We start from the raw sequence: 25,766 nt of genomic DNA, 5'->3' as shown, positions 1-25,766 counted from the left end.
TGCTGCCTTTTTATGGCAAATGAATTACCCCTTTACCCCTTTACCCTGACCCCACTGGCCAGTGAGAATTATTTTCATTTACCCTTGGTGGTAGCTTTTTATTTATGATAACAATGGTAACTGGAACATCTGAAAAATATGTTCTTTATAAAATGGATCTTCACACACACTCATTCCGACATTTTAATTTGATTTTAAAGAAAGGAGTCCAGTGCATCTGCCAAATCCTTTTATAAGATGCTAGATTCCTTGCATTTTAACAAAACATTCCTTCTCTTCTCCCTTCCACACCAACTCTCCTGTACTCTGCAACTCATAATTAGAATGTTGCATTGTACTATCTTTAAAACATAGACAAAGAAGAGAAATGGGAAGATAGGCTGACTTTGAGATGAACAAAAGGAAAACTATGTTCTCTTATGTCTTGTTATATTGTGGCAGATGTATGTGTGTGCATGTGTATAAAATTTAATCCAAATAGAATTGTGGCATTTAAAAGAGTTTGACATAACAAGGACCAAACTTTTTAGTGAGGAAGATGAGCAGGGAGTAGGAAAAAGAAGATCATTCCATGCTGTGAAGCTACTTTTATTATTTTTTTAAAAGTAATCTACATAATGCTCTTTTATAAACTGCCTTTGATACTGTGTTTTGTTTATTCCATACCAGAAGAAGTTAGCGGTATACAGCAAGATGCAGGAGTCTCTGGAAATGACCCTTCCCAGCAAACAAGAGGAGGAGGAGGAGGAGGAGGAGGATGAGGAGGAGGAGGAGGAGGAGAAAGACCAGCCTGCCGAGATGGAGTACCTTAACTCTCGATGTGTCCTTTTCACTTATTTCCAGGGAGACATTGGTTCAGTAGTGGATGAACACTTCTCAAGAGCTTTGGGCCAAGCCAGCAGCTTCCATACAGAATCTGCCATTTCAAAAAGCAAGATGGGGCTAACCCCCCTATGGAGAGGTAAGAATTAAAAAATCATATGCTCTCCAGCTCACTGTATTTGTTTCGCAACGGCTCTGACCAGGATCCAGCTGGAAACGTGCCTCTGGAGGACAAATATCCACTTGCTTTTTAATTTTTAAGGACAGCAAGGAATTTCTTTCAGACAAACAGCTGGATCAGTTTTGTCACATGTGGAATGCAGGGTTGGAAAGGATGCAGTCACACCCCTTAAATTCTTTATGGAAAGTAATGATGCAACTGGTATGAGTTTATAGTGGCAGGATAGAGCTGCAAAGCACCATTTCTGAAGCCCCGATGGCCCAATTTGGATCTCTTAATAATAGGCGTGCCTAAATCAGCTTTTAAGAAATTAGCCATTGGTTATTCCACTAGGTGTTACTGTGGTGACATAACTGAGATCTGAGTCTGAACTTCCCAGGGCAAACATTGGAAATGTTTTTCTCATCTTGAAATAGCTTTCTGTCTCTTGTCCCTTGACTCATCTGCTTGTGAATTGGGGGTCCTGGCATTAATTTTGAATTTGATTTTAGGTCCTATCACAGAGATTTCTTAGGTACTAACAGCAAAAAAAAAATGTTCATGGTAAGAAATCCTATTCATGATGTGAGCAAAGTGTTAAACCGTTGAGGGGAAGACATGTTACCACATCGAATCCCCTTACAGCAGTCCAAAGATATGTCTGGAATGTTCATTTTCCTCTTTATAAAAATTGAGTATAGGACACCAGAACAAACTATTGCTTGTTGATTTACTAACACACGCAAAAAAGAGAAAATCTAGTTAGAATGGGAGAAGATTGTATAAGACAAAAGATGTGAAATATTTTGTGTTTGTATGTTAATTATGTAAGCACGGAATTTCTACTGATACTTAGAAATGCAGACCCTTATACTTGGGGGACAGGAAGCATACTAATAGAGATTTTAGAAGTTGGATATTGAGGGTGGAGTAGATAATTTCCTTTTAACAACTAGCTTAAGGAAGTCCGTGGCTCTTTCAGCCTCAGTGGCTCTGCCTACATCTTGCAGATACTCACTCGACTCTTAGTATCTCCCTTGGCACACACAGTGGTATGAATGCATGAGTCAAACCAAACCAAAGTTGGAAACCCTAGTACCATTTAGAATAGGATCAGAATTCAAAGTGATAAGCAGTGGTCAAAGGTAGGTAAGAAGTGGAAGAATAGAAAGGAAATGTGAAAAGAAAACAAGACAGGGGCAGCTAGGTAGCTCAGTGGATAGAGCACCAGCCCTGGAGTCAGGAGGACCTGAGTTCAAATGCGACCTCAGACACTTGACAGTTACTAGCTGTGTGACCCTGGGAAAGTCACTTAACCCCAATTGCCTCACCAAAAACAAATAAACACCAAAAAAAAAAAAGAAAGAAAGAAAGAAAATAAGACAAGGAAGACAGACTGCAAAAATATAGTAAGGGATGTGCCTGACTCATCAAATTATAGAATGTTAAAAATCAGAATTAATCTAATGTAACTCTCTTCCCTAATAGATAAGGGATATCTAAAACTCAGAAGGTTGAAATGGCCTGCCCAAGATTAAGCAGCTAATTAGTACTATAGCTGGGACTGGAGCACGGGTCTTCTGACACCTAGGGTTTTAAAACAAAATTCTTTTTTTTATTATGAAATTAAGAAACAGTATCACACATGGATATTGTAATATATGAATAAAAATAGAAGAGAGGAATCTGTTTGCAATTATTCACTTCTGTTACAGAGACTTTCTTAAAACTGCATATTCAGTTTACAATAGCACTGACATAACTACCCTGCCTACCTGGGTCCCCTTTTGCTTTTTTCTGTGTATTTTAAAAATGCTTCATTGATGCACTTTTCTTTCTTCCCTTTTGTTAAATCACTATCACTACCCATCAACTCTTCCTCCTTTCAGACAAGCCACTTATTGTAACAATTAAGTATTGTCCAGTGAAATAAATCAACATGGCCAAGTCTAAAATATGTATAGTTTCATTGTATATCTCTAGTACATCAAATACCTACCAAGAGGGACTTGTGTTTGGGTTTCTTTGTTTGTTTGTTTGTTTTTTCCATGATAAGATACTTCATGAGGGAAGGGGCACCAAAAGATTATGGGGTAAGATGCAGTTAAATAACAAAATGAATATGAGTCAGCCTACAGTGTTCTTAAAATAGCAAGCACCCTACTGGGGTGTGTGAATAGGAGTATAATGTGGGAGGAAAAAAAAACCAAAAACATAATTCAGTCATTTCATTCTCTTTAACAGTAGTCTTCTTTCAAAGCTCTGTATTCAGGTATACGTTTTCTGGCTTAAGAAATTTATAGAGAGGGGCAGCTAGGTGGCACAGTGGATAGAGCACTGACCCTGGAGTCAGGAGTACCTGAGTTCAAATCGGGCTGCAGACACTTGACACTTACTAGCTGTGAGATCCTGGACAAGTCACTTAAACCCAATTGCCTCACCCAAAAAGAAAGAAAGAAAGAAAGAAAGAAAGAAAGAAAGAAAGAAAGAAAGAAAGAAAGAAAGAAAGAAAGAAAGAAAGAAAGAAAGAAAGAAAGAAAGAAAGAAAGAAAGAAAGAAAGAGAAAGAAAAGAAAAGAGAAATTTATAGAGAATTTAGATCAGGTTTTCAGAAGAGTCCAAAGATAAGTAAAGCTCTGCAAAACAAGAAGAACTTGGAACATAGAGATCATTTTGTGAGGTGAACTAGTTAATGGACAATTTCATATTCATCAATCCCATTGGCATTTTTCCATACCATGCAGTCCCTAGAATTCAATAATACACCTCTTGCTTGGCTCACCCTTTTAGCAGTTTACCTATGAGAACATGTGCGTGCTCTCTCTCTCTCTCTCTCTCTCTCTCTCTCTCTCTCTCTCTCTCTCTCTCTCTCTCTCTCTCTCTCTCCCTCTCTCTCTCTCTCTCACACACACACACACCCCCAAGGTGGAATAGCACTGGGGAACAAGACAGGTCAAGCAGAAAATCACCCTTCCTGAAAGGAACCTCTCTGCAAATTAGGGAAACTTCTTTCCTTGAGTAGTTGGGGACTTCTTGGAAACTTATTCCTCATCTGGTGTATGCCTTTCCTTTCAAACTCAAGTTGCACTGCCTTTCAAGGGAAGGAAAATCACTAGCCACTTTCTTTGCTCCCTCTGACTTGGTCCCGTACAAACTTACATTACTAAGTATAACTTCCAAGAGATTGATTCTCATTCTCTTTCTCTCTCTGTCTCTCTCTTCTTCCCTCCCTCCCTCTAATAAAATGGCCTGATGAACCCATTCCTATTGAATATGTCATTCTCAAACCTCACTCAAACTCTGAATTGAATTTATGGCACCTAAAGTAATTTAGATCATCATCCTTTCTGTGTTGTATAAGTAATCAAGGAGTGTCAAAATGACTGGTGAGTGCATTTTATGATAGGTACATTTTAAAAAAAAAATAGAAATTGAAAGTAACAAGTAAGATATATTCAACTTTATACACATCTGGTTACTTTCACTGGTACCCAATAAAGAGATAAGTGGCTTTCTATGAGAAAGAGAAGAGATTATTGGCTCCTGGAAGATTGATTTTTCCCAGGGGAAAGAAAGAAGGGGAAACAGACAAACACCATTAACACCAAGTGAATGTCTCTCTCCTCATCTCAGAATTTTCACACCGTAACCTTATGGACTCTATTGAAACAGTATTCTAAAAGATGGCTGATAATATAAATGCCAAATCACAATATTTAGAAATGGTAAGATAAGGTTCATTTTAGCCAACATCTTCATTTTAAACATGAAGAAACTAAGACTCAGAGGTATTAAGTGGTTTACCACTAAGGACAGAGGTAACAGAGAATCAGGTCTGGTGACTCCAAACTGTCTATTGAAAATCTCTCCCTTGTACCTCTAATGGGTAAAAATTAAATCAACATCTCAGCGCAGTTAGGTGACACAGTGGAGAGGGCACTAGGGCTAGATTCAGGAAATCTAAATCTGGCCTCAGACATGAGTTTTGTGACCCTGAAGAAGTGTCTTAACCTCTATTTGCCTTAATTTCCCCATCTGTAAAATGGGAATGATAACAGCACTCACTTCACAGAGTTATAATGAGGATAAAATGAGATAATATTTGTAAAGTGCTTAGCACAGACCAGGCACTATGTAAATATATACTCTCCCCTCCTCCTCTACCTCCTCAAACTAGCTTTTTCACCTGACTTTCCTATTCGTGCTAAAATCTCTAGAATTTTGCCAATTTTCCAAAATTAAAGACCAGGCATCATTTTTAACTCCCCTATTTTCCAAAATGACCCTATACAGTCCAGTGTGAGGTGCTCTCAATTCTCAGTCCAGAGTGTCTTTGGGCTTTTACTGCTGCTACTAAAGTCTTAAGTCTATTACTTCTTGCCTGTAGTGTTGCAATAGCTTTCTAATTCTGATCTTCCATCTTCACTCTTTCCCACCTCCCACCATTGCCAGTTATGATCCCATCACTTCCTAGCTCAAAAGAATCTCCAGAAATTTCCCATTGCCTACTGAAATTCCAGACTCTTCAGCCCTTCTAAATAAGACCCTGACTTCCTTGTGGAAAAAAAAAAACATATACAAAACACCTTGCTGACAAACATCTGGGTGTTTAAAGAAAAAAAAAACCTCAATGATAGCTTTGGTTTTTATATTAACATCCTTCCCAAATATATCCTTTCCCTTCCCCTACTTTCCCCTTGAAGGTAGGGATAGTCTTTTGCCCTTTTTTTTTTTTTTTTTTGCATCCCCAGTGCTTAGCACAGCATCTAACATATAGTAGACAGTTCTCTTCTTCAGAAAACTTGATCCTTATAATTACGCAGTGTTCACTTAGGGTTTTTTGGATTGTTCTTTCCATTTAGATTGCAGTTATCATGTATATTAATTTCCTGGTTCTGTTTATTTCACTTTGCATCAATTTACTTGTCTTTTCATACTTTTCTAAAGTTTTCATATTCAGGTTTTTTGGTGTTTTGGTTTTTTTTACAATGTAGTAATATTCCATTACATTCATGGATTACAATTTATTTAGACTATTCTTGTGTGTGTGTGTGTGTGTGTGTGTGTGTGTGTGTGTGTGTGCGCGTGTGGCAGGGCAATGAGGATTAAGTGACTTAACCAGGGTCACACAGCTAGTGTCAAGTGTCTGAGGCTGGATTTGAACTCAGGTCTTTCTGAATCCAGGGCCAGTGCTTTACCCACTGCACCACCTAGCTGCCCCTAGCCTATTCTTTAAGTCTTACCTCTTTCTGCTGAATTCTAAGCAAATGTGAAACTGCTCATTGTGGTTCAATACTTCTTGCAATTTTGTTCCTCATTTTCTTTATATGAAATATCCTTAGCTCATTTTAGTTCTGGCTCTTGAAATTCTATATATCCTTCTAGTCTCATATAGGCAACAAGGCAGTGAAGTAGATGAGTGCTGAGCCTGAAGTCAGGAAGATCTGAATTCAAATCCTTGTACAAGTCACTTAACCTCTATCTCAGGTTCCTCAACTACAAAATGGAGACAGTAATAGCACTTTCACAAAGTTGTTATGGGGCTGAAATGAGATAATTTATCAAGTGCCTGGTACATAGTAGGAACTTGTTGTTCCCTTCTTTGTCCTCTCCCCACCATCACCACCCATCTCTATTTTTTAAAAATAAAAGTGTTTTATTTTTTTCCTATTACATGTAGAAATAGTTTTCAACATTTGTTTATATAAGATTTCCAATTCCAAATTTTTCATATAGGTTATATATATATATATACATATATATATATATATAAAACATTAACCATATTTCTGCATTAGTCATGTTATAAGAGAAGAATCAGAACACAAAGGAAAAACCTCAAAACAGAAAACCAACAGCACCAAAAGCAAAAGAAATAGTATGGCCCAATCAGCATCCATATTCCACAGTTCCTTTTTTTCTTTCTTTCTGGATTTAGAGAGTCTTTTCCATCATGAGTCCTTTGGATCTTTCTTGTACCATTGGATTGGTGAGAAGAATCTAGTCTATCACAGTTTGATCAACACATAATGTTAATGATACTGTATATAACGTTCTTCTGGTTCTGCTCATCTCACTCATCATCAGTTCATGCAAGTCCTTCCAGGTTTCTCTGAACTCCTGCTCATCATTTCTTACAGCACAATAGAATTCCATTACATTCATATACCACAACTTGTTCAGCCATTCCCCAATTGATGGACATCCCCTCAATTTCCAATTCCTTGCCACCACAAAAAGAGCATCTATAAATATTTTTGTACATGTGGGTCCTTTTCCTTTTTTCATGATCTCTTTGGGAAAAAGACCCAAAAGCACGACCCATCTCTTAAGGTCATATAGAAGGTTCCTTTAAGATCATCTAGTTCAGCTAGGAAACTGAGACCCAGAGAGGTTAAGTGACTTGCCCAAGTCATTTTGGTTTTCTGACTCGAGATTTGGGGCTCCTTCCAGTATACCACACTAACACCTTGTTCATGAATTGTTTTCTGATCCTCCAACAACTAAAGGTAATGTCTTATGCACCTCAACTGGTATAGCCCTCTGTTGTTCCTCTTTTAAAGAAAGCATTTACATTTTGGAGACAGTTAGGTAGCTCAGTGGATAAAGCATTGGCCTTGGATTCAGGAGGACCTGAGTTCAAATCCAGCGTCAGATACTTGACAGTAGCTATGTGACCCTGGGCAAGTCACTTAACCCTCATTTCACTGCAGGAAAAACAAAAAAAGCATTTACATTTTTCCTTTTCTAGTTTATAGGTTCCATGAGGGCCAGGGTTATAATATTTTAATCATATTTGTATTTTTTAAAGCTCACAGATGCTAATTACTAGCATCTAGTAGTCTCTTCACATATATTTGTTAAATTACATTCAATTCAAAACGTTCAATATATGTGTGTGGATTATGATGGTCTATGAAATACTATAAAGAAGATACTGACCATCTGTTGAGTTGGGCTATAGAATTAATTTACTTTTAAGGTTTTTTTGTTTTTGTTTTTTGCAGGGCAATGAAGGTTAAGTGACTTGCCCAGAGTCACACAACTAGTGTGTCAAGTGTCTGAGGCTGGTTTTGAACTCAGGTCCTCCTGAATCCAGGGCTGGTGTTTTATCCACTGAACCACCTAGGTGTCCCCTACTTTTAAGTTTTAAAAAATGGGATAGATCCTCCTATAATGAGGGTATAGATGTATTCTCAAGTGAAGATATGCCTTAACATCAGTCAAGATTCATTGGCCTCTTTGGGTTCTTGTAGCCATATATTTCTTTGGTTTATAATTGAAAAATTTTCTACCTTGGGAATTTTTTCATAGTTTTTTTTTCTTTTAATACTTCAAGCATTGAACCATATTCTTCCCTTAAGAAACTAATGACCATTCCCTTGATGAATTAAACATCTCCCTAAAATAATCTCCCCAATGTGGTCATGGAATAGTAATTATTAGACTTGTTTGTATTTTGCCAAAAACTATTCTTCTCACCTCCACCTACCACCTCAGCTCTTCTTTATACTGGCTCAACTACTACTCTAAGACAAGGACAGACCAGGCCAGCAGTAGTTAGGGTACCAGATGAATTGCTGTAGATAATCGATTGATTTGGGAGCCCAAAGAGGCATTCCCAAGGGTAGTTACTAAATTAAATGGAGCAGGAGATGGTCATAGCAAGAAAGGATTTACCCCCAGAACACTTAAATACCTGTGAGACCTGGACAACACTCCTTTTGTTGAATATGTGGAGTGAATATATCGGGTTATCACTCCCTGCATACAATAGATTTTTAGGGATCACACTTTACATTTTAAAAACACTTAGTGTACAATAATGAGAAAGAGACCTTAATGTGTAAGGGAAGGCTAGGGTACAAATGAAGGCTAGGGTACAAATGATATCACTTTTGGTACCGAAAATAATTTTCATTGAAAACCTACCATGAAGTAATAGGATTAAAATGCAGTGTTGGCAACATATTTGAGTCATTAGGAAGAACTTGACTAAAAGGTTTGAGTATGGTAAAAACTGTCCTAAAGCAGGGTGTTTAAAATGTACATATTAAAATCATACAATATTCTTTTACAAGTCGTACCAAAGAAATCATTTTATTCAACTCAACAGATTCAGTATTGATGTGAAAAGAAGTATAGGGGCAGCTAGATGGAGCAGTGAATAGAGCACCGGCCCTGGAGTCAGGAGAACCTGAGTTCAAATCCGGCCTCAGACACTTAAAACTTACTAGCTGTGTGACCCTAGGCAAGTCACTTAACCCCAATTGCCTCACCAAAAAAAAAAAAAAAAAAAAGAAGAAGAAGAAGCATAAAACTTAAGACTTTCATCAGCTTCAAGGAACATGTTTTATAATTTCCAAATAGAAGGATTCCTTATGAATGGCAGGATTCTCCAATGGCATTACACCTGCTGAATTAGGTTCTAAAATCAACCTAAAAAATAGATACTGGAAAACCAAGGTGGATAAAACAATGCAGACTGCCTAGATTTGGGTATGCAGTTAGATAGACAGTCCATTAGTGCTAAAATTTCCTAGGAAGAGGAGACAAGGTTGAATCTCATCTGAGAAACTACATAGTTTTCAATAATCCCAAGCTACCTACTGTAGCAAAAACTCTTTTATCACAAGTATTCTCATATTGATGCTATGTCACTTTAAATCATGGAATGCCATCATCTCAGAAAAACTAGAATTGCAAATGCCAGTATGTTCATGGTGGATATGACAAGGAGCCTAAAGCATATTAGCAATGATGGCTTGCATGCAAGCAGTCCCTGCCCCCCCCTCAAAAAAAAGACACCATTAAGGATATTCAGGACAGGAAATAGGGGTAGGTCAGTCATGTATCCAGAGTAGGGCACAACAGACCACCAAAATTCTATTCACCAGTTCCCATAAAATAATAAAAGAATTTGAGGAAGGTGTCCAGGGTATTGGGCAGATCCTTTGTAGTAGATACTGAGATATACTTAGATAAGAATCATGGAGGCTGTGAAAGCATGGAGTTGTTGAAATTTGCATCAGTGAAAAGAGGCCACGTTGCAGTGAGACCATGGACTCATCAAAGTATTGCAGCAAATTGAGAATATTTCTGAGATTCTAAAGAAGTATATTTATGGTTGGAACTTTGGCTAGGACTTTTCAGTATCCCTTCTATGCCTTGGGCCAGAATTTTTAACTAGTGGAAACTTTATGTTTTTAGAGCTGTTTCTTCTGTTAAAACATCTGCTTTCAAAAACTGTCTTTGCAACCCAGAGTAAATTTGGTCCTTTTTTAAAATAAGGGGACATTAAAGATTAAGCTAAAAAGTTCCTCAACAGATATGGAATTAGGCACCCTGATTGTTATTTCATGTCAGCTGCCTGTCATATCTCAGATGGATTTCTGTAGTAGATATGACACTGAAATGACTAGATGAGCTTTGTAGTGAAGGTGGTTGGTATCAAATTTATCATGTTTAAATTTTATTTAGAGCAAAAGTGGACCTAGTTATTATCCCTGCTTAGAGATCTCTTAACACAAACATCTCATTTTGAAGATTAGAAAACTGCAAACGCTCCAGAAAGCCTAAATAACTTATTTAAGGTCACACAGCTAGTTTCATAAACAACCAAGAGTACCTTTTGTCAAATGCAAACCAACCAAACCAAACATGACATTCAAATTGGGGTTATAGGATTTTAAAGGTTTTGAAATATTTTAGTAACATTAAAGCCAAAACCTAATATGGAGTGTCCATGTTAGCAGGCCTTGACATGCCATCTCTAAAATCAAAAGTAATTCTGTACAGAAATCACTTCTTTTATGCCTTTTTGGGGTAACATTTTTCATTCAACAAATGTGGCTGTGATTAAGAGCATATAAGCAAAATGCATGTAATAAAAATATTTACATACATATGAAATAAGCACACTGATTCTCAGGCAAGAAACAAAGTACTCCATCTGTTTCTTTGTATCACTATAATTTATGTATTTTCTTAAGCAAACAGAATCACAAGTAATGGTTTTTGAAGCATAGATTTGTTCTTAAATAGACTTGTTTTCCAAGGTTGGTTTTTTTTGTTTCATTATAAAGTACATCAGCATTTTTGAAAAAAGATTGCATATATTTCTACAACTTTATATTAGGCTCAAGAGACATACTGACTGTGCAAACTTTAAATTACACCTAATTTCATTTTTCCCTGAGGCATTTTTCAGGTTCTCTTCTATCTTCACAGAATGACTATTTTTTAAAAAAAGAGATTTCTGTTCTTCATGTCATTTTGTTCAGTAATCAAAATGTAAGATCTTAAGATTAGAGAGGGCAATAAAATTTTAGTTTAGCACACTGTCTCAGTGAGGCCATTTCTCTGACTACTCAACAAGCTCTGGGCATGTTAAATGTTAGACCTAAAAGTAAGCCTACTTCCATATACATAAAACCTAAAAATCAAGGTAGACATATATGGAAAACAAGCAAAATAATGTATGTTGTCTGTGTTTTTGACTTACTTAATATCAGGTTTTTATGAGATACATAATATGTACGTATTTATATATATATATGTATATATACATATGAGGGAGGTATATATTCATGTTTATATGCCTATATACACATGTTTCTTGCATACCCATGTATGCATGTGCCTATATACATATACATGTATATATATTACATATATTATGTATGTATATATGCACCTGCAGATGTATACACACCTATAGGATGTTATAAAAATTTAAGGCTTAAATAATTTGTAATTCATGAGTGCTATGTACTAAACACTACTTTGGGTTTGATAACTCAAATCTGTATGAATACCTAGTAATTCTTATGATAGCCCTTGATGGTCCTAAGTCTCAAGCTAAATCCATTGACTGAAATAAGATAGATGGATGGATGATGGATACAGGGTGGGCCAAAAGTCACAAAGGGTTTTCAATATTTAATAACTCCTTTAGTTTTTGTTTTTAATTTACAGTACCATAGCATCATATACAGTACATATAGGAAATTATTTTTCACCATTTGATTTTTGTAAATAATGTAAATTCAAGAAAAAAAATTTTCTAAAAGTTATTAAAACATTGTGATAGGGCAGCTAGATGGCATAGTGGATAGAGCACCAGCCCTCGATTCAGGAGGACCTGAGTTCAAATCTGACCTCAGACCCTTGACACTTACTAGCTGTGTGAACCTGAGCAAGTCACTTAACCCCAATTGCCTCACTTTAAAACAAACAAACAAACAAAAAACATTGTGACTTTGGGCCAACCCTGTAGATAGACAAAAATTAGATGTTTCATAGAAATACCAGAAGCAATATGGAATTGTCATTTAAAAGCAAGTTTTTGTCAACATACATGTATCAAATGCCTACTGTGGGACAGGCACTGTACTAAGTGGTAGGGAAATAAAAGCTGGCCCTACATAGTCCAGGCTCCCAAGGAGTTCACAGTTTAAAAGAAGAGGTAACATATGAACAACTATGTACAAACAAAATATATATGTGATAAATTGGAAATAATTAACAAGGAGAAGACAGGAACATTAAGGGGAATTATGTCCTTGGAATAACTTTCATCCCCCCTTTGGCTTCTCTGACTTCCTTCAAAACTCATCTCAAATCCCCCCTTTCCAATAGACTCTTCAAGTCAAGTCAACAAGCATTTATTAAACACCTACTGTTTGTCAGGCACTATACTAAACACTGAGAATACAAAGACTGACCAGAAATAGTCATTGCTCTCAAGGAGCTCACAGTAAATTTGTATTTCAACTCTATTAAATATGGGACACGGGTTGCCTTCTAAAACATATACCATTTTTGTGCTAGAATTGTAAAATAGGGGAAAAGTTGTAAATAATTGTGTAGAATTGTATGCTGTGGTTATCCCTCGATTGGAATATACCTGATATTAAATTCTATTTACTAATGCTCTTGTTCATACCTACAGCACAAGCTTAATTTTGAATTTGAGATTTTCCCAAGTAATATGCACTCAGTTTAAAAATCATCATGGTAAAATATCTTTGGATATTTTATCTTGGAGGGTTAGTGTTTGATTTAGTGTTTATTTTTCCCGCAGCTCTTAGAATAGTGTTTTTCACATAATGATAAAACTAGCATTTATGTAACATTTGAATGCTTACAAAAGACTTTGCATTTATTATCTTATGACAGTTCTAAGTAGGTATAACAGGCAGACTTATCCCATTTTACAGATGTAGAAACTGAGGCACAGAGAAATGAAATTAACTTGTTGATGGTCATATAGATAGTAATTGTCAGAGGTAGGATTTGAACACAGATTTTACTGATTGCAAATTCACTGCCTCTAGAGTCAGTCTCTGGAACTTTGTGTTGGCTGTACCTCATATCTGAAATATCTACCTCTTCTCCTCTATCTCAGGGAATACCTCTTTTTTCTTAAAGTGAAGCTCTTAAAATCTGTGATCCTCTCAAGTGTTACTGTCCATCCTTTCAAACAACCTTGAACTTAACCACTTCATATCTATTCTATCTATCTATATATGTGTGTATGTGTTTATATATAGTATGTGTGTATATGTATGTGTGTATCATCTATGTCTACATTTCTTTTTATGTATCCTTGGTGTCTCCCATTAGAATATAAATTTCTTGTAACTAGAGATTGTTTTATGAATTTTATTTGTAAGTCTGATATCTATAATAATACTTATCACATACTATATGCTTAATAAAGACTTATTGATTAATGGATTGATAGTAGTAATTTAATGTGTCTCTTGACTCTTTAGACTGCACATAAATGGAGGTAGTTTCTGCTGTTTCTTGAAGCCTTTCAAATCCAAGCATAACTTTTTTTTTTTTTGGTGAGGCAATTGGGTTTAAGTGACTTGCCCAGGGTCACACAGCTAGTGAGTGGTAAGTGTCTGAGGTCGGATATGAACTCAGGTCCTCCTGACTCCAGGGCTGGTGCTCTATCCATTGCGCCACCTAGCTGCCCCTCAAGCATAACTTTTAAGATATATGTATAGTAATGCTGAGAGGAAAGAAAAGACTAGAACTGTGAAATGATACACATTTGTCTGTCTACATGATGAATGAGAACACTTTTTTTTCTTTTTAATATATAGGTCTAACCTTGGGAGAGTTGAGTAGAAGCAGAGAAGCCCTTAGGGAAGTTAGGGAATGAAAAAGTTTGAGAACTACTGTCCCAGACTAATTCTTTTAGTCAAATAATATATGTAAAGTATATGATTAATGGTCCCAGTTTCGTAAATTTCCTTGAGGCCAGAAACCTATATCCTAGAAATTCAAGGTCTGAGAATGTGGAAATAGTAGAGGTTCACATGATTCCATTTCAGATAATACTCTCTTGCCCAATGTGGAGATATAGTTCAGTACTTTGATGGGGACACTGCAGTGTGAGAACATTTCTTTACTGTTCTAGTAAAGATGACAATCTTGAATTTTGTTATCAACCACACATAGAAATTCCTTGGCCACTAGTCCACTTAAATCACAAAATATATTAGAGGTAGAGAGCATCTTTAAAAATATCTAGCTCAACCCCACCTTCACATTTCAATAGATGAAGTAAGTGGCCCAGAAAAGTCAAAATATTCCTTTCCTGGACTATAGTCCAGTTCTCTTTCTTATATACCACACAATCTTCCTAAAAGAGAAAAATACCTTTGTTGAAAATAGATCCTTGGGGGCAGCTAGGTGGTGCAGTGGATAGAGCACTGGCCCTGGAGTCAGGAGGACCTGAGTTCAAATTCGGCCTCAGACACTTGACACTTAACAGCTGTGTGACCCTGGGCAAGTCACTTAACCCCAATTGCCTCACAAAAAAAAAAAAAGAAAGAAAATAGATCCTTGAACCTTCTACAATCTTATTATTTGAAAATGGGTATAATCAGTCAATTTCATATATTCATTCAACTTACCACTTTAAAGTTGAAGAGACAGTATGGTGTAATAGATAGAGCTGACCTAAGAATCAGAACTCTTGGGGTCCAAGTCCTTCCTCTGAAACACTTTGACTTTGTGACCCTAGGTAAGTCATTTAACCTCTTAGTACCTTCAGATCAGACACTTAAGATTAGTGTTTCTCAACCTGTGCTCTCAGGATCTCTGAAATACTCCAAATTCTTTTTTTTTTTTTTAATGAACCTTATGTTGTTAGTAACCGTTAAAATAATCATTCTAGAGAATTTTACTACAAGGGTTCTATTAAAGTCATTTGAACCAAAGGATTCTACTACTATGGACAAAATTGACAACTGTTCTAAAGCTATCAAGGTCTTGGTCTTTACTGGGAGGGGAAGTTACTAACTGGAAGCTTTGTACATAGTTAAAATCACAGGTCCAGTTTAAAGAAAAGTGTTTAGCTGTTTGAATAAATAATTATCTTATATATATATATATATATATATATATGTGTGTGTGTGTGTGTGTGTGTGTGTGTGTGTGTGTGTATGTGTGTGTGTGTTGAAGGAAAGTAGACCTTGCTCACTATTCAAGGCACAAAGCCATGACCTAAGTACCATAGCTCACTTCTAGGCAGCAGAGAGTAACCAAGGGAATAGAAATACTATTTCAAGTGCAGGACTTACAAACCTCATCATATAACATAACAGTGGATGTCATAAGTCCAGAGAAGAAAAAATAAGACAACTACTTGAATCTTCAAATAGCAGTGGCTTTGGAGCCCTTGAGATATATTTAGTTTTAATCCACCCTTGAGTGCAAAGGGGAAAAGGAGTACATACTAATAGCTACTTGTAAAATAGTATTGGAAAAACATTAAGAAACAACAAATAAATAGCTAGACAGATAAATAAATAAATAGGTGAATGAATGGATAAGTTTTAGGACTGTTTAAAATATATTATTAGACAAGTATAGTATCAAGGACTGAAACTTATGTAAACTTTTCCCCGCTTGCTCTCAGACAGCTCGACTCTTTCAAGTCAGAGGAGTAGTTTCCCAACTTCATTTTGGACCAGCTCTTACCAGCCCCCACCTCGGCCCTGTTTAAGTGGAGTTCACCCTGACTTCTCAGTCACTGCACCAGGCACCTTTGCAACGGCTGATCCTGGTCCCTGGCCAGGACACAACTTGCATCAGACTGCCCCTCCCTCCGCCCCTCCTGTGTCAGAGTCTTGGCACTATCCACTGACATCTCAGGTGAGCCCGTCGTACACACATATGCATGATGTGTACATGCATCACCATCATCCCCATCCGCACATGCACCACCGCCACCATCACCACCCTTCCGCCAGTTCCCACTTGGATCCTCGGTATGGCTCTTTGCTGATGCCTTCAGTTCGTACAGCCAGGATTCCTGCTCCCCAGTGTGACATCACAAAGACAGATCCCACTACTGTCACCACTGCTACCTCAGCATGGGCTGGAGCCTTTCATGGAACAGTGGACATTGTGCCAAGTTTTGGGTTTGATTCAGGTAAGACAATTTTCCTCCTTCTTGGCAAGAAGTGTGTAAAGAGAAAAAAAAAAACAATTTAAAAGAATATTCTGAATTACTTCTTGCTCAACATATGTTCCAAAAGTGTGTGTTAAATTATGCCAAAGTGTTTTTAAATATCTACACTCCCCCCACCCCCCAAAGAATTTTTTGTATTCCTCAAGGAATTTATATTGTGAGTGAGCTTATGGTGATATGATTTAAAAAAGATAATGTAAGTTTGCTGCCATTCCTTTATCCAAATAATCTGACTCTGGATCTCTGGTGCTGTGCTGGAATTTCTAGATGGCTTATGTTTATATAGTATTGAAAATCTTTCTGTCTTCATATTATTCTGTACCTGGTGCTTTCAAAAATTGCACAAGTTGTTCAGAGGTGATAATGGATACAGTATGTTGAACATTCAGCAATCGTTAGATGCCAGTGATTCTTCTTTCTTGTGAGTTCTGTATTCATTTCAGTATGTGGAGACCTTATTCATTATATGTAATCGTGATGTTTGTATAACACAGTCTCCTATTCTATAAAGGGACAAAAAACACATTTGAGAAGGAGTGAATTTGTTTTCAACTTTCATTTTCTCTGCTACTCCTCACCCCTCCATTTCTGCCCATCCTTCCTTTTCTACCTCCTCACCTTCATTTTTTCTAAGAACAGGCACCAGGAAGGTAATTCTTGTTGTTGTTGAGTCATTTCAGTCATGTCTGACTCTTCATAACCCCATATGAGGTTTTCCTGGCAAAAGTACTAGATTAGATTGCCATTTCCTTCTACAGCTCATTTTTATAGATGAGGAACTGAGACAAACAGGGTGAAGTGACTTGCCCAGGGTCACACAACTAGTAAGTGTCTGAGGCCAGATTTGAACTTAGGAAGATAAATCTTTCTGACTTCAGGTCCAACACTCTACCACTGTGCCACCTGGAAGGGTACAATGAGCTTTACAACTAACACTTAGAAAAAACTAAACACTTTTTCACATAATGTTAGTTTTTTATTTATTTTTTTAATTAATTTTTTTTTTTTTTAGTGAGGCAATTGGGGTTAAGTGACTTGCCCAGGGTCACACAGCTAGTAAGTGTTAAGTGTCTGAGGCCGGATTTGAACTCAGGTATTCTTGACTCCAGGGCCGGTGCTCTATCCACTGCGCCACCTAGCTGCCCCATAATGTTAGTTTTTAATTTTGTGAACTTGGAATTGCAGCTCACAGAGGCTGAGGAGCTATATCAAGGTAGTAGGTCCTCCTCTGGGTCTATATTCTAGTGTTTTCTTGAGGTTGCTTTTTCAGCAAGCATTTATTAAATGTCTATGATGTTCCAAGCAGTATGCTAAGTAATGAGGATGCAAAAAAAAAAAGTCCCTTCTCTATGATTTTACATCCTAATAAAGAATATGCAAATAAATATGTATATACAAGATTAAAAGATACACACACACACACACATGACCAGAAAAGGCTTCTAACAGAAGATGAGATTTTTAGCTGAGACTTGAAGAATAAGCCAGGAGGCAGAGGTAAGATGCGAAAACATTCCAGGCATGAGGGACAGCTAATTATAACATAGGGAGTCAGGAGATGAAGAGTTTTGTACAAAGAATATCAAAGAGGTCAGTGATATCACTTATCACTATAAGGGAGGATGAAAGTATAAGAAGATTAGAAAGGTAGGTAGGGACCATGCTGTTCAGGGCTTTAAAAGGCAAATGGAATTTTATATTTGATATTGGACATAATTGTTTCTTTTGTATTATAAATTTATTTTCAGAATGTAAAAAACCTTTCCACTTTTCAAACTATCCTTTACTACTCTTAATTTTTCTGCTACTTGGTTAGGCAGTTCATCAAACCCATCACTGGTTCTCCAATTACATATTTCCTGACAAGTTGTTTTCATTATTACAATGTGCATTTGCTAACTTCATCAAATGAGTCTCTAATGTCCTGTACCACAGTTGGGCAGGTTTTAGTTTCCTATCGACTATGTGACCTTCACTGAACTTTCCCAAGAGAAATATGACCGGCATTGATTGTCTCTACTGAGAGGGAGAAGAGTAGGAATGGGAAGGAGGGCTAAGATGGTTTGTATGAGTTGATGAGGTGACTGCCAGTCCTATTGATTCTTATGGCTAGAAGCATAAGGACCAGCTCTGAATGAATTCTGTGTTATGCTTGCAACCATCACAAACATCCCTGCTTTAACAATTTGCTGAGACAGGCTTTCCCAGTGAGTTTTTGGCTTACTTCAAAGAAGGAAATCTCTTAACAAATCAAGGTTTTAGATAAAACAGAGTAAAGTTAGGCATGAGTAATTTCCTTTTTTCCTGTGCTCTATGATACAAGGCATAAAATAAAATCAAGCATATACTTTTTTCTTTATTTCCTTCCTTCCTTCCTTCCTTCCTTCCTTCCTTCCTTCCTTCCTTCCTTCCTTCCTTCCTTCCTTCCTTCCTTCCTTCCTTCCTTCCTTCCTTCCTCCCTCTCTCCTTCCCTTCCTTCTTCCCACCCTTCCTCCCTTCCTTCCTCAGGGTCACACTTCTGTTTAAGGCCAGATTTGAATTTAGGAAGATGAGTCGGCTCCACCTAGATCACATTAACATAGTACTTTAATGTTTATATTATTACTAGTTTGCATAATATTATTCATAGTTTACATTATTATTCCATTTTACAGGGCAAACTATGTTCTAGAGAGATTAAATCAACTGTTCATGGTCACACAATCAGGAAGTTTTAAAGACAGTACTCAAATGAGGAGCGTTTGTGCACCCAAATCTGTAGATTGTTTGACCCTAACATGTCACCTCATATGTTTCACATTTCCTGTATAGAGACAGCCTAACATGGTGGCAAAATAGTAATGGTTTTCTGGGAAGATTCATTGCTCTGTGCTATCAACTTCCTGCACACAAAATTCTTCCTGTCGAGTCACATCCCTTTAGTTTGAAAATTTGATCCTTATTAAAATTACAGAGAACTCTTGTAGGAATAACCATTTATGTTCATCACTCATTCATACCTTGGTGCAAATGATGAATCTAAAAGCCAATTTAGAGAAGAGCAAAGAGGTAATGGGCAGGGGTGGTAAAGAGCAGAGATGGTGCAAAAGACTTTCATAGACTTTCATCTTTTCACAAGATGAAAAATTTAGAACTGGAAGGGAAATTATTGGGGATCTACTCCAACCTTTTCATTTTACATATTAAGAACTGGGATCCAGATAGGGTAGGTCAACTGCCTAAAATCAAACTGGTAATAGCTTTAAAAGCAGGTTCTTAAATTCAAGTATTTTGCCTCCAAACCTAACTACCTTTTCCATTGTACCAAACTGCTTCTTAGTTTAGCATAACACACTAAACTTTCTGAGTATTATGTAATATGCATTATAAGGAGAATAGAACTGAATATACATCTTCCAAATTATGAATAAAGATATTTAATAAATAAACCTGACCTGCACTCAACCTTTAGGAGACTTGAATAGACAGTTTTCTTCAGTGAAATGAAATGACATTCTTAGTGACTTATTGCCATTCCATTACATAGTAATAAGCTCTGTGGTGGCTCATATCCAAGCCAATTTTAATGAATTTTTCAAGATTTTTAATGAAGTTTCTAACTTCTAAAATGCAAACTATATTTCTTTTACATCTTCCCCTTCCTCCACTTCTTTTAATTATGAACCAAGAGCAAAGGCAGTCATGTTTCATTATATGATTTTTTTCTTTGTAAACACAAGCTGTTCATTGCTCAAGATTCCATTTTCATCTAGAAAGCTACAGGCTTATTTTTCTTATGTTATTTTAGCAACAGTCAGGTTATTCATCCCCCTCCCCCATATTTGAGGAATGCCTTCATCCCTCAGTAAAAGAAAGGATGAAAAACATTGTCTAAATGGCAAGTCATATTTCAACTTATACACCATTGTTGCTAAGACATTTCCTATGTAGGGCACCCATACCAAGAAATAGCTATATTGTCATCTACTATCAAGTTAAAGAGCTATGAATTTAAAGGGCTAGAGATAAAAGAGAATGTATTTCTATTTCTGCTGACTCTTCATGAATCACATCTTCAGATTATTAGCAAATGTTTTCTAGCTGATAGCTACATAAAGATTCTTAGAGGAAGGTATCATTAGTGGTGTCTTGTATAGAGAACTGGACTTGCATTCAAGAAGAAATGAGTTTGAATCCTGTCTCACACTATTTAAGTGACTCTGGGAAGTCACTTAATTTCTTTCAGACTCAGTTTTCTCTTATATAAAATGCGATAATAGTAGCTCCCTCTTAGAGATGTTATGAAGATTGCCTTAAAAATCTCAAATGCCAGTTACAGAAATATGCAAAGGAAGAATTGATAAAATACTAGAATCCTTAATACAAAAGTTGATAATGGTTATGAAGAAGTGCATATGACTTTTATGATAAATTCCTGGCATATTTATTTCTGTAGAATACCTTTTAGACATTTTAAGCCAAGAGTCATGCTTAATGGAGAACTTAACACTATTGCTAAAAACTGATCCAGAAGATTATTTGCTGGTTTAATGTTTCAGAATAACCCAATCCAAACAAAACTACACCAATTTAAACTACCATGTACTGGCTCATTTTCTTATTTTGAATTACTTTGGAGTTAAGGAAACATTCTCAATCATAGTTTTCTTTGTTTTTGTTTTTGTTTTACAGGGCAATGAGGGTTAAGTGACTTGCCCAGGGTCACACAGCTAGTAAGTGTCAAGTGTCTGAGGTCAGATTTGAACTTCAGGTCCTCCTGAATCCAAGGCCAGAGCTTTATCCACTGTGCCACCTTGCTGCCCCCAATCATAGTGTTTAAATAGTAAAGTTAAATTTCTTTCAGAGATCACTACTGCCTGCCATAAGTTATATATCTTGAAGGCTCTGATGATAATGGCCCACTGACCTCTGCCACTAATGAGTAATACAGAAAGCTTTTAGAGAATTCATAAGGGAGACATAAAGATAATTAAGAATTGAATGATAGAACCTAAGCAGAATATTTAAGGCATCTTTCTAGTTTAGATATGGCTAGTGTGACACTACTATTACATGGAAGATGTTATTGAATGATAGAACCTAAGCAGAATATTTAAAGCATCTTTCTAGTTTAGATATGGCTAGTGTGACACTACTATTACATGGAAGATGTTACCTGGGTATGCCTGTATGTTGCCTGTGAAGGATGTTGATGCTAGAAGCAAATGTAATCTTGACAAGGAAAACCAGCAAACATTAGGATATATTATTATCAGATATGATGGAATCTTCTTTACTGTTATTTAAAAAAAATCAAATGAATGCTTATCTGGCTGGGATAGCTTAAGTATGCTCCTGGTAGAGTGGAGTTTTGCATTTGAAATCAAGACTTTGGAATGTTAGCTCTGTGACTTAGTACTATGCAAGCTTTCGCCAGTCACTTAAAACTTCTCTGTAAAATGTTCAGTTTTTCATCTGTAAAATGAGAGGGCTGGACTGGATGAAATCTCAGGTCCTAGAAACACATTTATGATCCTATGAAGTCAGAGAGGAGAAACAGAAACAGAGAGAGACCGAGAGAGACAGGCAGAAAATGGATCTGTCAAGGTTCCTATCAGATTTAAATATGTGTGATTATATAATGATTAGTGTTCTAATGGATATATCTGGGGAAATCACTGATAAACAAAAAAAGTCAATAAAAACAATGTATTCCAAGAGCTAGGAGCCTTATAAATTAATGGAAATGGTATTCTCTTCAAATAGTGTTTCCATTATTCCTTTTTTTGGTCTTAGTTGATCTGGATCTGATGCCAATGAAGACTAATGATAATCATCCTAAGGCCTTAAATATTTTGTACATACTTTTCCTGGCTTGCATCATAAGTCCATTTTCCACTGGGGGAAAAACCCATCAAAGATGTATAAGAAAACTTACACACTTTTGCTCTGAGTTAACAGTACAGGGCACATGTCCAGAAAGACATTTTCATGACCAGAAGGGTAATGGAAACCATCTCCAAGATTCATGAAAAAAACTAAAGGAGATCCTATCCAAATAGTGAGAAATGTGTGCATAGTCACTAGACAGTGAATCAGATTTAAGAAATGCATTCCTAAGCACTGCTGTCAGTTGTAGGTATACAACGGCCACATTCTGCATGACCTTGTCAGAAGCATATGCTAATAAAATTCTCCAGCTTTTCTAGAGCCATGTTGAGATCATATATATGAGTTGTCCTTTGAGCCTTAGCTCCCTAGATCTCTTGCTACAGTGACATGGTCTTAGTGACTCTATTTCTGCCAAAAAGATATCTTCAATAAATAATGGTGTCATCATTTTTTAAATGTCACTTTTCTATTGAAGCACAAAAATATATGTTTCTGTATATAAATAATGAATGCTAATTTTAAAAGATGTCATGTATTTAGAAAGAAAGAAATTAAAATAATAAAAAAATCAGCTTATATCATAGATAAAACAAGATTGACATGGAATTAGAAATATTCTTCCAGTGGATCTGAGAAGGGAGATAAGGAAAAGTTTCATGGAGGAGGTGGTGGCTAATTGGAGTCAAGATGGGAACTTGAAGAAGGAAAAAAAAAGATTGCAGCAGACAGCTGTGTAGGGAGTTTGGCTAGGCATTGTGGAGGGAAGTCATAAATTCACAGAAAAGGGAGACTCTAGAACAAGACTGGAAATTCTACAATAATCCAAGTAGCTGAGATGTATAATTAGATGAAAGAAAACAGCATGAAATAAACCTAAAAAGTTAGGCTATAAAGATATTTGAAGGACCGAAAGGATTTTGCTTCAACAGGAATCCTTTCATGCACATATTAAGATTGTTCATGATTCCTTGATAAATGAAACCATAATAAATACATTTTATTCAACAACTTTCTGTTTATGTGCATTATAATTGATATGAAAGAGGGATCTGGCTGCTTGCCAAAGCTTTTTACTACTCTCATAGAGAATGTCTTCCACAGAGGTAAAAATCAAAAAAGGATTCCATATTATGAGGCTCTCCAAATACCTTCTTTCACTGATGACATATTTATTAATGCACCAAGCCCTAGAATATAGAAGAGAGTCCTTGATGAGAGCCATAATTTACTGAAAAATTATAAGCATAATAATCCATACATGAAAGACTAAATGGATGGAAATGTCTACTGCCAAGATTATGATATACAGTTGGGAGATCAATCCACTAGTTAATATGGTGGTATATACATTTTAGGGCAGGTACTACAAATAGACAGTGAGTTGATTTCAGAATTGCATAGGAGAAGACTGGGTTGAAAGGCCTTAACTGCTTAATTACTTATTTTTAGGATTGTCATTAATATTATGGAGCTTAAAAAATTAAGAGTTCTAAATAGTGGTTTTGGTGTTCCTTCAATATGTCAGTTTCAGTCATTCTATTCTTAATTATTTGTTATTAATAATTAAATAGTCATTAAATATATCTGAGGCACTGTCTTTGGTACTCAGGATACAGAAACAAAAAAAGTAAACAGTCCATGCTCTCAAGTAGTTGACATTCTGTTTTATTGGAGAGATAACAGATAAATAAGTAGATAGATTTTTAAGAAGGTATATAAAGAGACAAAGAATAAATACATACAGAATACATGAAAAATAAATAAATATCAAGTAATTAACTTCAAGGTAGTTAGTGAGGCAAGCCATTAAGAGTAGGTGGTAGTGGGGGAGGGGGGAAAGGGAACCAAGAAAGGCTTAATCTAAAAGATAGTACTTGAGTTGTCTTTTTGAAAAAATTTTATTGATTAAATTTTCTTTTACATCACTAACTTGTTCCTAGTATACCTTCTCTTTCAAGAGAGGGAGAGACAAATAAGAAACATATATTTTAAAAGGCAAAAAATGAAAATGAGAAAAAATAAAATTGATTAAATACAAGACAAAAGTAGGAAAATATGTACAATTTACCACATTTATGGGACACCCACCTCTGCAAAGAGGTGGATATGATGTCCTATTATCTTTTTTTTTTTTTGAGTCAGGCTTGTTCATTGTAATTTTCCAATGGTCACTTTTTAAATAGTTGTCTTTTCCACTTTCATTGTTATGATCATCATTGAATATATTGATACGGTCTTCTAGGCTCTGTTCTATTTGCTCTGTATAAGTTCATATAGCTCTTTCCATTTCTCTCTTTTAATCATATTCATTATATCTCACAGCATGGTAATACTCTGTTCTGTTCATGTACCACATTTTGCTATGCATTCCCCAACTGATGGCATTAACTTTGTTCCCAGTTATTTGATATCACCAATAGTGATGCTATAAATATTTTGTTATATATGGGGGCTTTCTTTTCAATGTCCTTCATGGGGGTATAAACCTAATAGTGGATTCTCTGGGTCAAAGGGTATGGACATTTTAGTCACTTTATTTGCATAGTTCCAAAATGCTTTCCAAAATGGTTCACAATTAAACTTGCTTACTTTTAAAGAAAGAAAGAGGTTCTATGTAGTGCCAGTGCATGGAATAGAGTAATAGAGTAATGGCTGGGCTTAGAGAACAAGGAAAATGAGTAATACATAATGGGACTGGAAGGATAGATTGAAGCCAAGTTGTGAACGACTTTAAAATCAAACAAAGAAAGTTATATTTGACCCTAAAGGCAATAGGAAGTGCCCTGGAGTTTATTGAGTGGGGGTGTGACATAGTCTAATTAGAGGTTAAGGAAAATTACTTTTGCAGCTATGTAGAGAATATATTGGAATTGAGAGAGATGACATAGGGAGAACAATTAGGAAGCCATTGAAATAATCTAGGCAAAAGGTGATGAAGGCCTGAATTGAGGCGGTATCTATATAAATAGAATGAAGGAGTCAAATATGAGATGTGTAATAGAGGTAGAAATGATAAGATTATCCAACTGAGTGGGTATGTTAAGGCAAGTGAGTAAAGGGTAATGATAAATTTACAAACCTGGGAGACTGTACACATCGTGATACACTTGACAGCAAAAGGGACATTTAAAAGAGAAGAGAGATTTGGGGGAAAATATAATGCATCTTATATTGAATATGTTGAGTTGGAAATGCCATTACCTCATCAGGGTAGTTATTCTCTCATTGAATATTACAACACATCCATGACCTGCTCTCCTGTACAGTGTTTGCACTTGTGACCATTAATCTTTCATTGTCCACCCATTGTGCTAGGAGCCTTCTTCAGCTCTTGATATTACTAAGATAATGTAACAATTGGAATGATGCCATCTGCTGGAGATTTACTGTAGGAAAGCTCCAACATGAGGAGAGGACC

General features: G+C 36.2%; 1 protein-coding gene across 3 annotated transcripts in view; it reads left to right on the top strand.

The window, feature by feature from the left end:
- VGLL3 (vestigial like family member 3) overlaps positions 1–25,766 on the top strand; it is a 61,476-nt gene that overhangs the window by 13,476 nt on the left and 22,234 nt on the right. The window contains exons 2-3 of one of the 3 annotated variants that reach the window (XM_043990851.1): positions 844–961; positions 15,923–16,438. In XM_043990851.1, coding sequence (XP_043846786.1) covers positions 844–961; positions 15,923–16,438 — 634 coding nt within the window. Of the gene's footprint in view, positions 1–669; positions 962–15,922; positions 16,439–25,766 lie in introns of all 3 variants that reach the window. The other 2 variants (XM_043990850.1, XM_043990849.1) reach the window with 2 other exon arrangements.

This window comes from Dromiciops gliroides, chromosome 3, assembly GCF_019393635.1.
Source record: "Dromiciops gliroides isolate mDroGli1 chromosome 3, mDroGli1.pri, whole genome shotgun sequence".
Classification (NCBI taxonomy): Eukaryota; Metazoa; Chordata; class Mammalia; order Microbiotheria; family Microbiotheriidae; genus Dromiciops; species Dromiciops gliroides.
The sequence above is the reverse complement of the archived record's forward strand: the minus strand, read 5'-3'. Positions and strand labels throughout refer to the sequence as shown.